General features: G+C 47.8%; 1 protein-coding gene across 3 annotated transcripts; it reads right to left on the bottom strand.

Moving 5' to 3' along the window:
• Positions 1-1002: 1002 nt before the first annotated feature.
• On the bottom strand, positions 1003-14464 carry IGSF1 (immunoglobulin superfamily member 1). 3 transcript variants are annotated; one of them, XM_047844182.1, is made up of 19 exons: positions 14395-14464; positions 14219-14245; positions 13506-13787; positions 12859-13146; positions 10656-10940; positions 10136-10429; positions 9395-9673; positions 8936-9056; positions 6999-7069; positions 6872-6904; positions 6195-6485; positions 5627-5905; positions 4753-5040; positions 3356-3643; positions 2887-3174; positions 2404-2691; positions 2013-2291; positions 1491-1614; positions 1003-1348 (listed from the first exon to the last, which is right to left on the bottom strand). In XM_047844182.1, exons 1-19 carry the CDS (start codon positions 14462-14464, stop codon positions 1213-1215), a joined length of 4011 nt encoding a protein of 1336 aa, XP_047700138.1. In that variant the 3' UTR covers positions 1003-1212. The 3 variants fall into 3 exon arrangements, with proteins under 3 accessions (XP_047700138.1, XP_047700136.1, XP_047700139.1); XM_047844180.1 differs by having other exon boundaries at positions 6872-6919; XM_047844183.1 differs by lacking the exon at positions 14219-14245.
• Positions 14465-15145: the final 681 nt, after the last annotated feature.

Consider the following 15145-nt stretch of genomic DNA (forward strand, 5'->3'; position numbering starts at 1 on the left):
AATATAGGAGTTGCTTTCTAAATTTTATTGTAACCTGGGATAAATAACTCACCATGTATAGCACCTTTGTGCATCATTCTGAACAGTGTTGGCTTAGAATTAAACAGTGTTGGGAGGTAAGGAACTCTACAGTCAGGTTTAAAGGAATCATGACCTCCTCTAGGACCTGTAGGACAATTCTTCTGAGGTCTTGAACAGGTTCAAGGAACTAGGTAAGCCCCCTTCCCCATTCCAATCCCCCTAATGTGTACTGAATTCCCACCCATGGAGCAAATGTCATGCTGATCCAGGGAGGAACATCAAGGGCTCAAAATGCAAGCCAGCAGCCACTTGGAGTCCTGGGAGGAGACACTGGGAGGCTCCCTTCTTCAAATCAACCACCGCATCTGCTTACTCACTCTCTGAGATCCCAACACCAGATACCGATTTCTTTGGGAAAACAAAGCTCTCTTTAGGGATCATCAAACTATTCAGCTTTTATCAATCATTTAGACTTGAGTGAATTAATGTACACTCCATGATTGTTAGGTAAGGGTCACAAAGCAACTTTGTCAATTTCAAAGTTCTGCAGAGGGCTAATTCTGATGTTTGAAGGCAGGCATACTATGGACCTACAAGTAACAGGGTAAAAAGGATATACTTTCAATGTTTGCCCTCCTTGGGCTGAACTTGGAAGGAACATCGCCATTCATCCATTCATCCATCCAATAATGAGATGGAAAGACAAAAGGACATTCTACTCAGTGACAATGTCTCAAACCAAATTGGGAAGTATTCTTTTGGAGCCTTCCCTCCTTCCCCACCCCATCCTTAAGCTCCTTTTGTGCTAGCAGCCCCATGCTCTCTTACTCTTCCATGGAGGTCAGTTCCAATACACCATTTCTATGCTGTAAGTAGACAACCGATCCATGGAAAAACCACTGCCATAGTTTTTTCAGTTAAATAGTGAATATTTATTCAGAAGATATGTTTTTAATAGAATTTCATGCACCAGTAAATCAGTACAGTGAGGAGTTACAGGGGTAGGGAATCTCTCTTCAGGAAACATCTCACCCTGTAAGAGCTCTCAACTCCCAGAATCCCCTTGACCCAGGTCAGGTGATTAGTGGCCAAGAACAGTAGATGGGGTTGACTCCTAGTATAATCAGTTGAATCTGCAGGTCTCTGAGGATAAAAGAGAGGAGAAGAAAGCTCTTGTAAATGAGAAGATTATTATATTGGGACTGGCAGTTCCACTGAGGTTTCCTGAGAGACTGATGAGGGAGAGCTGGTGTTGGCGCCTGGTTCTCCCTCTTGGTTACACTCTTCAAGGGCTATGGTCTGGTCTCTTCCATCTGTCTCTGAGTCCCTGTGTAGAGAAAAAGACATGACTAAGGGAGGACCCAAAACTGTTAACCTGAAAACAGGTTGTGTTATGGGGCTTAGATATTCAAGGAGCATTTCTCCAGCAGCCCTGGGTTTATAGAAGGAGGTTGACATGAGGCATTTACCTGGTTCGGAGTCGAGGCCACTTCTTCCACTCTATGGCTAGCACCACCCCCAAGGCTACAACTACCACCACAATCAGACTACTCCGGACAATGTTCCCCACAGTGCACTCCTGAGCAGCAGGCCCTGTGATGATAAAAGAACAGAAACCAAAGTCATGGAGGTTATCACATGTCTGTTCTCCTGACCTCTTTTTGCCCAGTCATCTGGCCTACTCCAGGATTCACTTGGAAGCCGCGTGTTGAGAATGTGAAGGGGTTGGTCAGAGTCAGTGCTTATGCTGAGGCAGAAGCAGCTCTCCTTTTGGGGGGTAGAAGATGCCTTGAAAGTATCCTGCTCACTATCTGTGAGTGAATCTGAGGTCCCACCTCCCTACCATCCCTGGGAGAAAGATGGCCACACTTGAGGTCTCAGACTCCAAACCCTCCCACCTCCACATTTGGGTGGTCTCCATCAGGTCTCCATTGGTGTCTCTAGGATCCCAGGTGGGTCATGCTAAGATGATGGAGGGATTATCCTCTCACCTGCTGCCCCCACCAGCTCCAGGGCATCACTTGGCTCCGACCAGATATCAGGATAGGCCTGGAGGCGGTAGCTGCAGCTATAGTTGCCAATGCCTTTTCCTTCTACATTGTTGATGACGAAGTCCCCATCCTCTGAGAACTGCTGAGGAGCCTCTTCTCCATCATGCTCCAGGACAAATTCAACACCTGGCAGGGGTCCTCGGCACTGAAGGGTGATGTCCTTCCCTAGCTTGAACATAGTACTGGGCCAGGCTGACAGCGAGGGCTTAGGGGGCTTATCTGCAACCAAACAGGACAACCAACCAGTATTAGAAGTGACTCTGAACCTGCTTAGGGCTAACTACTTTAGACTATAAAATCTAGACTATTACTGAGGTCTCTAGGACCTTACCAGTCACCCAGATCTCCAGGAAGTCACTGTGATTGGAAGCCGCAAAGGGAGCAGAATCCAAATAATAAACACAGCTATAGATCCCAGAATCTTCACCTCTCACCGCTGGCATCCAGAAGTCAGCCCTGTACCCGCTTGGCTTCTGTTGCTCCAAAGGCTCTTGAGTGCCCTCCTTCAGCAGGACAAATGTTGAGTCTGGAAGTTCCCCTTGGCATTGAAAAGTCATATTTTCTCCAGGGGCTACAATGGGACCTGGCTGGGCTAAGAGGCTGGGTTTGGGGAGCAAACCTAGAAAAAATTAACTACTGGTCAGAGAGAGGAAGCCACTTTCCAGTGTGCCACCCTTGGAGTTTGTTCAATAAAGAGGGAAGACTATTGCTTGCCTCTCCTTGAGCTCTTCAAAAACTATTTCCATGAAGTGTCTTGTGGTCCATTCTCTCCTCTCTATGCTCCCATGCCCATTCCAGAGCACCTTCCCCTTACCTGTGACTATGAGTTCCAGAGTGTTGCTAGGCTGTATCTTGATAGGGCTGGTCCAGTCAGGGTGGTAGCAGCAGCTGTAACGCCCTATGCTAGCACCAGATATATTGGTGATGGGGAATGCCCCGTCATTACTGGTAGATCCCCAGAGATGCACTGAAGTGGCTTCTCTTTCTTTGTGCAGAATGTACCCTACTCCATGGACTGGCCCCTGACACCAGAGAGTAACATTCTTCCCCACAGGAACCACAGAACTGGGCTCAGCAAACAACCATGGCTTGGGAAACGTGTCTAGGAAGAGATGGAAGATGGAAAGTAGTGAGTATGGAAACTTATCACTAGCTGCATTTACCCTTTACCTTTCTCCTTCTGGATGCAATGGTTCCCCTCTAGGGTCTGGCCTAGACTTCTACCATCCCTAATCCCTACTCCAGTTGTCTCTGTCCCAGTCTCCTATCTTGTCTGTTCTTACCAGTCACCCAGATCATAATGGGCTTGCTGAGATGCGATCCCCTATTTGACATGGTTGTCTCGTAGTAGACACAACTGTAGTTCCCAGAGTCCTCTGCTCCAACGGTATGGAGGAGGAAGTCAGCTGAGTTCCCTGAGGTGCTCTGGAACTGTAAGGGAACCTGGTTTCCTTCCTGCAAGAGGGCAAACCTCATGCCTGGGAAAGCCCCTTGGCAGCGCAGGGTCACATTCTTTCCAGGAAGCACCACAGGACCTGGCTGCGCCAGGAGAGTGGGTTGCGGGTAGTATTCTGAAATTCAAGAGACCACAACATGAGAGAAGCCTATCCCCCCACATTCTGGAAATTGCTTTTCTAGTGTTATTGTAAGAAACAGTATGTGTTCATCGTAGCAAATTAGAAAATACTGAAGGGGCGCCTGGGTGGCTTAGTCCATTAAGCGATTGACTCTTGATTTCAGCTCAGGTCATGATCTCACAGTTCATGGGTTTGACTCCCACATTGGGCTCTGTGCTGACCATGAGGAGCCTGTTTGGGATTCTCTCTCTCCCTCTCTCTCTGCCCCTACCCTGCTCATGTGCATGCACTCTCTCTCAAAATAAATAAATTTAACAAAAAAGAAAATACAGAGAAAACCTAAGGAAATATAATTCTACCACTCAAATATAACCATTCTTTATACATTTCTCTGTATTTCGTTTTCATTTTTTCCTATGTGTACCCATATCAGTGTAGCTGTAATGATTTGCATATTGGGATCCTACTGTATGCACAGTTGTGTAGGTTAACATTTTTCACTTAACTTTATATAGTAAACAGTTTCCTATGACGTTAATCAGCCTTTGAAAACTATCATTTGTAATGGCTGCATAATATGCAGCTGTCATTTCAAGGTCTTTTCCTTTTCTCTGAGGGCCATCCAGACCACCAATCTCTGACAGACCATCTAAAGAAAAAGTGAACATTGAGCCTAAAGCTCTAGGCCAAGCCACAAAAAGATTTCAGAAATAAAACAACATGAGCTTGGCCTTGGGGATTGGACACCCGCAACTGCCTTCCTTCTTTCCCTAGGAGTGAATTACTTGCCTCTCCCTTCTCCCCTCTCCTTTGACTCTTCTCTCTGTATCAATAATAATATAGTCAGCTGCCTTCCATGGACTGCTTACCATGTGCCAGGCACTTTCCTAAGCACATTCTTGGTGACTTTTATTTTATTTATTTATGTACTTGAATAGGCTCCACGCTCAACGTGGGGCTTGAACTCATGACCCTAAGATCAAGAGTCGCATGCTTCATCTTGGTGACTTTAAGAAAGAGCGCTTTTCCTCTCCTGCTGACAGCCCTTCCACCCACTGTCCCAGGGTCAATACTGTCTCCATCTGCATGCCCCCCCTCCTGACCTGTCACCACGAGCTCCACAGGGTCGCTGGGCTCAGACCAGATAGCAAAGTCATAATAGCGGCAGCTGTAATTCCCTCCATCACCAGCGCCCACTGAAATGATCAGAAAGTGAGCTGCACTGGCCCCTGGACTTGCCCAAGACCTGTCACTGGATGCTATTTCACTTCCATCTTTGTAAAGAATAAAGCTCATGTGCTGGTGGGGAGTGGAGCAGTTGAAAGTCACTCGGGCACCAGGAGTGACCACAGGGCTGGCCCATGTCTTGAAGAAGGGCTTGGGGTACATTTCTAGAAGGCAAAAGACAAAACACAACACAAAACCAAATTAAGAAACCAAAAAGAAAGATAGCTAATATAGCAAACATTGATTTCTGGAAGCTGCTTTGTTTTCTATAGCACTTCATTCACCAGTAGGTGCATTTAAAAATCAAAGCAAGTCCACTTTGCAGACGGACTTCTCACAGGGGACTCCTGACCCCCACCCCTCACCTCCTCGGATAGATAGCTAAAAGAGTGAACTTTCACTAGAGCTCTGCTGGTCCCCTGAGGCTCAGTTTGCCCATTTGGGCAAGAAGGGTGAATGGTACCTGTTCCACCTCCCTTGAATATTTGCTCTATATCTAAATAAGATAATTGATCTGAAAATAATTAGAAAACTTAAATCGCCCTCCACAAACCCCAGCTATTAATAACGATTATGGCTATTAATATCGCGCAGCCAGAGGCCCCAGCACTCCCAGCGCCACGCCTGCCTGGCTCTAAGATTGGACACAGGCTCCTAGGACCAGCAGCAAAGTTTCTGTGGGGAGAGGAGTGTCTGACCCAGAGCTTTGCCTCCCCCCACTCCTCTCTCACACACCCTTTTCAGCTCTACCTTTTATGACAAGCTCCAGGGGCTCACTGGGCTCAGACCACTTGAAGGGGCGCTTTTCAGTGTGAGTACGGCAGCTATAATTGCCTTGGTCTTTAGCCTCCATTCTTTGGATTGTAAAGAAGGCTTCTCTCCCAACCGCACCAAGTTGCTGGACAGGTTCCTGCACTCCCTCCTTGTACAGAACAAACTCCATGCCTGCCAGCCATCCTTTGCACCGGATTTGCAGTTTCTGGCCCCGGATTGGGGGGGAAGCAGAAATGACAGGTTTGGGGAGCATGTCTGAGAAACAAAATGGGGTGGAAAAGGAGGCCAAAGTTTGGAGGTGGACAGATGGGACACTTGGAGTCACTTTGTCAGCAAAAAAGAAATCCATCCCGCACTGGCCTTTGACTCTTCCTATAAGTCTGTTTCCAATCCCCTCCCCCATTTCAGGGCCTGTCCTCTCCTACTTGCAGCACAAGCCCCTTGGGCTCCAGGTCAGTGTGCATTATTCCCCCACCCTCAGGAACAGTGTTGGAGTCTCAGGGCACTGAGGATCACCCTGGGAGGAGCCTCTGCCTTTTCTTACCTGTGCCCACCAGCTCCAGAGCCTCACTGGGCTCTGACACAGCCATCTCCTCCCACGAATGGCAATGGTAACTCCCGGTGTGGCTCTGGGTCAGGGCACCAAGGGGGAAGGCAGCCCGGACCTGCTCTGAGGCCGGGCGAGTTGCAATCCACCCGGTCCCATCCTTCAGCAACACAAACTCCTTAGTTGAGCCAGAAGGGCTTCTGCACCAGAGGGTTAAGTTCTTCCACGGGGCAAGAGGGAAGTTGGTCTCTGCCCACAGCTCAGGCTTAGGGGTTGGCATGATTATTTCTAGAAACAGCAGAGTTAATGAAGCCATCTTTCCTCCTCCCTCCCCTCCCCCCTTCTTTGCCCTTGAACCCCCTACCCAGATCACATTGCCTACCTCCCCTTTCAACCCAAACCCAAACTCTTTCCTTCCTTCTGCAGGTGCTAGGGGAAAGAGGAAGCTTATGTCTCAGCTGAGCCTCAGAGAAGTGCAGAAGCTTGGGAGGGGGGCATTGTGCAGGCAGAAAAGCAGAGTTGGAGGCCGAATTTTGCCAGCAGCTTTAGCAAGTGCCCCTTCCTGGCTGTCTTTCCCTCCCAACCAGTCACTCCCTGGCCACTGACACTGACACTCTGTAGTTATTTCGGATCTCCAGGAAGGAATGTCCCAGTCTGGAGCAGGAAAAACTCACCAGTCTCTTCTGTCAATACCCCATTGCACAGTCCTGCAAAAGAAATTGCTGCCAAGGCTCTGCCCCCTCCCGCACGGGATTCCCCCGGCCTTCTGCCCAGGCCCCTTCCCCACCCCCTTATACTCACCACAGCAGAAGAGGACAGTGACTATGAAGAGCATGGTGACCCCTTGAGCAGTCCCCAGCAACCAGGCTTCTCTAGTGAGACCAGAAAAGAGACGAGAGGAACTGCTGGGGTTAGGGGGAGGGCGGAGAGAAGGGGGCGGCAATTTATGTCATTGGCTTTCTCACCACCCAATAGGGATTGGATTTGGGCAGGATAATGGGATATAATCTTTTCTGACATCGATGACTTTTCTTTTTGAGGACCTCACCACCTACAAACCTCTTGGTCTTTCATGACCCACGTGCCCCCCGCCCCCTCCCCCCTCCCCAGCCTGTATCAGGTGTCAGCTCCCCTTGGCCCCTGATTAGGCTGTTGCTGGAACTGAGTTGTCAGATGTGAAAATGCTTTTGTAACCCCAGCCCTCAGAACCCCTGGAGCTCAGAGTGATCGGCAGCTCTGGGTGGTGGGTGTGGGGGTGGAGGGAAAAATCTTGGGTGTTTCTCAGTCATCAAGTTTAAGTTTGGAAGCAGTTTTTATTATGGCAGTATTGGTCCTCAGACCGACCTGCCTCACCTGCCTTTGTTATGGAAGGGTTGCCTAGGCAGCCGTGGTGAATTACCGGAAGATTGTCAGTGCTGAGCTAAGCTTGTCAGAGAGTGGGATCTCTCTACCCCCACCCAGATTATGACTAGCAATGTGCAGCAGCTTTGGGTTATGGGTCCTGTAGAATTAGATGATATTAGGCCAAAATCCACTTGGCAATTTGTACTTAGAAAACACTGACCGCCCCCACTTCCTGATCACAAAAACATGCTTTTCAAGCTGCTTTTTCTCAAATCTGTTTCTGAACCCATTCTTTGATGCGGTGGTCCTGAGTTGAAGTAGGGCACTTGAAGTCACATTTTTTTCTAACTCCTGGCTTTGAGGTTACCCCCAGATGCAAGACTCAGGATAGATTCTAAGGACAACTAAGACTGGACCCCCACTGAGACCTTTTGAAAACTCAAAGGGTGGTGGTTTTTGCAGAAGATTTAGGGGGCTCCCTTCTAATTACCCAAGCACTCTGTCCTTCAGATCCTAGTGGAAAACACAGACACAAATCATAGTCATCAGCCTTTGTGTATGGAATACACAAAGGCCTGTGATAATGGTGAGGGGGCTATACCCAGGAACTAGGAGGTTGGGGGGGGGGACTAGATAAGGCATTCAGGGGCTGAAGCCCCCACGAAGCTGGGAGCTGTCATTTGTCTCCTTGTTTTTAGGCAGAATAGCTTAAGCACAGGCCATGGGGATCAGAGAGAGAGGGGGATGGCCCAGAGGACATCAAAAGATCATAGGAAATGGCAGGACAACCTGTTTGTTTCAGAGGAAGCAGTTTGATGCCCAGGCCCAATCCACTGCCTCATCAGATGCCCATCTAGGTTAAGATTATACTCTCAGGATGCCCTGCACAGATGGTTGGAGGCCAGAGCAGTGGAAATACTGGTTTCTAGGGCAACTAGGATGGACCACAAGGCTCTCTCGCCCTTGAAAGCTAGGAGTAATGATGCAAAGTTGGGATGGGAGTTGGGTAACACCTGGAGACACAGGACAGCTTGGCTTCTTACAAGAGAAGAAGTTCAGACTAAGTTAATGTGGAAGACATCAATCATCTCTGAGGGGCTGAGATTTGGGTACTCTCTTGTTGGGGGGTGGAAATCAATGGATGAGGTTCTGATTACTTCTCATCTCTGAGAAGTATATGTTTCTCCACCCTCTGGCTTGGGTGCTGACCTCTCTGCAAGGTGAAAGAGAAACAGCTGGGATGAGAAAGTCTTGTCTTTGACACGCAGAAGGTGGGGCATACAAAGGGTGTGACCCTGTGACTTGTATCAAATAGAGCATGCCCTGTGTCTGAGTCTCTGGGGAGCCTGGACTGAGCTACATTGAAGAACAGGAGGCTGGGACAAGACAGTTACCTGATTCTGAGTCTCCGACACTTCCACCTTATCCACAGCACTACCAACAGCAAGGCAACAAGCTGCATGAATAGGGACAGCCTGATAGCTTCATTCAGAACGTAATTCCAGGTGAGAAAGCCTGTGGCTAGAGAAGACCAGAAGAAGGGGCCTTGATAGAGAAAGGGGGAGGCGAAAACATTCAGGGGAGGGGTGGCAGGGGCTGGTTTCTGACGGTGAAGGGAAGGTGAATAGAAGTGGCCTTCTTTTTCATAAAGAATGGGAGCTTTGAAAGTATCCTGCTCACTGCCTTTGAATGATTATGAGGCCACCCCAGGGGAGGAATGCACAAACACAAGGACCTTAACTTATAAGCCCCTGACTCCCCTTTCCATAGCTTTCTGGGCACTGCTCTGGGATCCCAGGGCTATCATGACCAAAGCCACGGAGGGGCATACACATGAAGAGCTGTCCTCTCACCTGCTGGCCCCATCAGCCTCAGGGGCTCACTGCGATGTGACCAGATGTTGGGGTGTGCCTGTATACGATAACTACAACTGTAGGTCCCTGTGCCTTTCCCTTCAGCATTACTGATGATGAAGTCTCCATCCACCGAGAATTTTTGGAATGTTGCTCTTTCCTCCCATTCCAGAGAAAATTCGAGTACTGGATGAGGTACTCGGCACTGGAGGGTAATTGCCTTTCCTAGCTTGAACACAGTGCTGGGCCAAGCTGACAGGGAGGGTTTGGGGGGCTTATCTGCACCAATCCAGAAACCAGAGTTAGCATAAGTGACCTTGAACTCAATACCCCTTCCCCCAACAAATGTTTCCCAGCTTCCTATTTGATCTTTTCTGCTTTTCCACTTCCACTAGATCAGAGGTCTCAAACTTTGTGCATCAGAACCTTTTGGCCCACTCCTCAGTGCTCTGAAGACTCTTGGGTTTCTATCTTCTCTCAGGAAGACCTGACACCTGTGAGTTTCCCCTGGCCAGAAGGAAAATAACTTTTCCAGGGGACACAATGGGGCTAGGCCATGCTGAGAGGTAGGACTTGGGTAGCAATCCTGGGAGAGAAAATACCTAAAGTTTTTGGAGAAAATTCCACACCACCTTCCTAGTGTATTTTTCCTTGGCTCATAAATCCAAGAGGGTATAGGGCTGCTAGCTCCTTCTTAGAATACAATAATGGTGATAAAAACACACATTTGTTAGCACTTGCCTACAACCACGAGCTCCATGGTGTTGTGTGATGTCATCCTGATGGAGGTCTTCCAGGAGAGGAGATAGAGGCAGCTATAGACGCCAGCATCACTGTAGGTCACATTGTTGAGGAAGAATGACTCATCGTCATCAGTGCTGGCAGTATCCAAGAGCTGAAGTGGTTTGTCTTCTCCTTTCTTATAGAGTGCAAGCCCCACTCCATCCACTGGCCCTTGACACCACAGGCTCACGTTCTGACCCATTTGGACCACAGGACTGGGCTGAGCAAGTAGCCAGGTCTTGGGGAAAGTGTCTAGGACAAGACCCAAAATAGAAAGGGCTAGTAGTCTGCCTCGCTTCCCACCACTAAGGGTTCTCTTCCTCCAGTCCACCCTTGGCAAATCCTAAGCCCAGTTGTACAAATTCTGCTCTCTTCCCCACTGTTAGCCCTGGCTGCATGACCAGGTTCTCCAGGAGGCCCAGAGGGAGTTGTATATCCTTAGCCCCTAGCATAGATGAATGGCATTCCCCTCTCTTACCGGTTACCCAGATTTTCAGGATATCACTAAGGAGTGAACCCCTGTATGACCCATCATAGTAAAAACAGAGGTAATGTCCAGCATCATGGATTTTCAAAGCCCGAAAGAAGAAATATGCCTCATTTTTTATTGGCCTCTTGCGGTAAAAGGATTTCTCCAAGTCTTCAAGCCTTATTAGGGCAAATGTCATTCCATAGATTGGCCCCTGACACCTGAGGCTCAGGCTTTCTCCAGGTGCCATAATGGGCCCAGGATATGCTGTCAGAGTTGGTTTGGGATAGAGTCCTAGAAAGGGGAGAGACCCTGAATTAACAATAGGTTGAATCTTCTCTATTATCTTCTAGTTTTATTTTCCTAGTTTTTTCTAAAGACAGGGAGTGGTAGCTGAAGTTTAGCCTCTACTCTCTCTCTCTTCCTTGAATCTCAGCCTCTTCTAGGAGATAATCAAGGGCATGTCCACTTAGGTACCTCCCTGCTCGCCAGACTTAATCAGATCCACCGAGCTCTAACTATGTATAGGGCTGTGTCTCCGTGGAATAGCTACATCTGTAATTGCCGATATCTTTAGGTTCCTGGAATGCCAAATGTACTTCTTCCAACCACCCAAGAAACCAAACTTCTTAAACTGTACTTTTGATGCTATCTTTGTAGAGCATGAATACTACTGCAGGAAAAAAAAAATGGCTTTCGAACACATTAAGCCCAATAAGACCCTACTTCCAGCACAAGATAGGAAGAAAGAAATGAGGGATTGGCCAATAAGTCTTCAACCCAAAGAAATCTGTTAATGGGGCCACACCCTCTTTTCCATGTACTGTTCCCCTAAGGGAATGATACTACAAAATAAGGGGCGGGCCTTACTCCCATACCATTCCTTCTTACCCACTGCCATCCCAGGTAGACCCACCCATCCATTATTAGAAAGATCAGCTCTGTCATGTGCTCATTGAGCATTTAGGATGTAGCATTCAGGCATCATGTAGGTATAAGGGTTTACAAGTAGACACAGTCCCTGTCAGCAAAGAGTTGATGGCCTAGTGAGGGATACCAGTGAGTAGGTAACTGCCAAAGTGTATGTTAGTGGAATCTACTCTGGAAGGACATTCGTGCAACAAACATCCATACACACAGTTCAAACAGACAGTCTTTGTTATTTGATCCTCAATAAGAAGCTATACTAATGAAATTAACATCTACCATTTATTGAGAACTTATATGCCAGGCACTGTACATATATTATATTTAGGCACATCCTCACAACAACCCTGTGAGGTAGGCATTATTCTTATACCAATTTTGCAAATCAGGAAACCGAGGCACAGAGGGGCATCATACAGTAGGTTGTATAGATACCGTCATCCCATTTTAGAGTGGGGGAAACCGAAGCACAGAGAGGTGAAGTGACTTGCTCAAGATCACACAGGGAGGTGGTGTCAGAGGTTGAACTAGAAACCAAGATTACTGCTTCTAAGTCCGGGGTACCTTCTGTTGCGCCACGGCTTTCCCCAAGCCTATTGATGGGGATTGATGGAATAACTGATGGCAATGTGGCCAATTCTGTCTGAAAGCATCTAGGCCATGGGGTGGGCAAATTGGGGCTCGGGTGTGCATCTGGCATTTGAACATTTTCAGGAGACTTCTGCTGTGTTTAGAGGTTGACTGTCTTATCAGATTTACATATATAGGACTAAAGTCATTTATGAAGCCATTTCTAAAATACGAACTATCACCTTTTACCATTTTTGTTTATTTTTATCACCAGCACTTGCACAATCCATTCTGTTTTCCACACTTAAAAATAATAATCACAAATACAACAAAAATGCATTTAAAATTTAAAAACCAGCTTATAAGACTGCAGTGGCAGTGCCTGGCACATATTAAGTGCTCAATAAATATTAGTCAAATGAATGAATGAATGCATCATGTTCAATAAATAGAGAACAACAAAGCTGTGATGAGTTGAAGCTGCCGCACACTTGGTTGGGCTCACTCGCTAGCAAAGTGATTGGCTCCCACACACCTGCCTTGTAGAATGTGGGATTCTAATTTGCATCTCAGTAAAATGTCACATGACTGTAGCTCAGAGGCCTTGCAGGGCCTAGGACCTGGCTAAGAAATGTAAATTCAGAAAGCCTGGTTCATCCAGCCATGATCCCTGGGACAACAATCATCAGACCCCAGCAGCCATAGCCGCACCCACCTGCCACAATCAGCTTCAGGGGGTTGCTGGGCTCTGACCACAGAGTGGGGAGCATCTGGATATGAGTGCGGCAGATGTAAACCCCTTCGCTCTCAGGTGTCATGTTGGCAATGGAGAATATGGCCACTGTCCCAGTTGGGATTTGGTAATCCACGGGCTCTGCATATCCCTCCTTGAACAGCATGAATACCAAATCCTGCAGCCAGCCATGGCAGAGTATGTTAACATTACATCCAGGAAGAGGGGAGGTCTCAGCCTGGATCCAGAAGATGGGCTTGGGCAGCTGACCTAGAAGGAGAGAATGAACTAGAATTCAGATAGAGCAAGGATAGTGCTGCTCAGTGAGCAGCAGAGGAGAGTGCTACTTAAAGAAGACTTCCCTTTACCATCCTTATTTGCCGCCCTTCCCTCTCCCATCTAGGGTCTCCCCTATGTTGAGAGCTTGCTCTCTAGAAATGTTCCAGAGACTGCAACCTCATTCTGCATTACCTATAAAGAGTAGGCACTTATTGTGGAATGCCTGCGTGTATGCATTCATGCATTTGAGGTAAACAAATGAATTAATTAAACAAATCATGCTCTGCGAAGGCAAGTTTGAATTCCAGGAGCTGGAGTTTATTCTTGACTATCTGTCACTGTCTTCTTACCTGGTGCCTCCAACTCTAAAACTTTACTGGGCTCTGACCAGCCTGTCTCCTTCCAGTAGCAGCACCTGTAAAGACCTGCATTGTACTTAGTAAGGGCACCTAAAGGGAATGAAACTTGGAAGGTCTTGGAGGAAGGGCGGATCCAGGTCATCTGTGTCTTATCCTTCAGCAGCAGGAACTTGCTTGAAATCCGAGAGGGGCTTTTGCACCAAAGTGTTATGTTCTCCCAAGGGGCCTGAGGGTAGTTGGTCTCTATCCACAGCTCTGGTTGTGACTGCATCACTGTCATTTCCAAAGATCACAAAGATGTGAGTGGTCCAACACTCTCCCTCCCACAGCATGCCCCACAATGTCCCTTAAAATCAGCTGTGACCCTGATTCCTTTTTTTGTCTTCCCTCGGGGACAAGAGTGTCTGCTCCTGTGGGATATGGGATAGGGACCCCAGGATATTTGTTCAAGGGATTCAAGTGAGTTGGGGAACACAGCACAAGTCTGGCTTCCTTTCCATCTGAGGTAAAGCTTTTTATTATTCTGTGGGAAACCAAGTCACGAAGTGAGGGGCTCTGATTCCCAACCAGCTCAATCTGGGAATTATCTTTGTGGTCTCAAGGCAGTTATGTCCAGGGGCCATGGAGGCAGCTGATGTCTCGGAACCTCCAGGAAGTGGCAGGTTCCTGAGGTGGTGCCACCTGAGGTGGCAGGACTCACTTACCTATCGATGTCATACCCAGACTCAGCCCTGAAAAGAGAGAGAATGGTAAAGGAGGGCCCACACACTGACCCCACCAACTCTCATTCCCCAAAAGTCTCTCCTCCCTCCCCAAGGTGTCCACTCATAGGGGTACCTGTGACAGGATTACTTGCCCCTCACCCCTTCCTTGTACTCACGAATGCAAAAGAGCAAGACAGTAAATGTCCGCAACATGGTGGGTCGCTGCCCTGGCCGGTCCAGGGTCATGGGGCCTCTGGTGCTCAATGTGCACTTCAAGTCTGGCACGGTTCTGCCCCTCAGCAGGTGGTGAGATCTAAAAGCAGAAGTATTTTTACTCAGAGGACTTGTCCTGCCCCTCAAAGTTGAGTTTGAATCACTAAACTGCAATTGACAGCCCTACCTTCCAGTCCTTCAGAGGCATGAAAGGTACTACAAGGCCACCTGCTCCTTTGCCCCACCCCCTTCTCTTCCCACCCAAGGTCTTTGCTGGCATCTAAGATGTCAGATGGGTTGAAATGTCTGTACATCCCTGTAATCTCAGAGGCCCAGAGGGCAAGTTAATCCAGCCCAGAGGGAGCCCATGGGATGATAGAGATGGGAGGGATAGGGAATAATCTTTTTAGATTAGATTAGATTAGATAGATTGATAGATAGTCTGAGTTCTCCAACAACCTAGGAAAGGAGGCTTTCCTGCCATCTCCATTTTAGAGAAGATATATTTAATTTGCCCAAAGTCAAAAGATTAAATACTAAGGCCAAAATTCATGTTTACCTCCGATGCCAATACTCTAAAACCAGTATTTAAATTCCCCCTTTCTTACATTTACTCACCTTTCCCATTTCACACCATCCAGGCCCTCCCTTCTGTAGATTGCTTCAGACGCAGTATTATGCTCATTCTTATCTCTTGCCCCCCAAAGCTTGAAA

The sequence above is a fragment of the Prionailurus viverrinus genome, chromosome X (assembly GCF_022837055.1).
Source record: "Prionailurus viverrinus isolate Anna chromosome X, UM_Priviv_1.0, whole genome shotgun sequence".
Classification (NCBI taxonomy): Eukaryota; Metazoa; Chordata; class Mammalia; order Carnivora; family Felidae; genus Prionailurus; species Prionailurus viverrinus.

What these genes read in the sequence shown, in the direction of transcription:
- IGSF1 (XM_047844180.1), bottom strand. Translation starts at nt 14,464, where the DNA reads ATGACCCTGGACCGGCCAGGGCAGCGACCCACCATGTTGCGGACATTT. An exon ending in TCTGGGTATGACATCGATAG is followed by an intron (nt 13,788 to 14,218) that starts GTAAGTGAGTCC and finishes TGGAAATGACAG; the next exon opens with TGATGCAGTCACAACCAGAG. An exon ending in CACTGTCCTCTTCTGCTGTG is followed by an intron (nt 6,920 to 6,998) that starts GTGAGTATAAGG and finishes GAGCCTTGGCAG; the next exon opens with CAATTTCTTTTGCAGGACTG.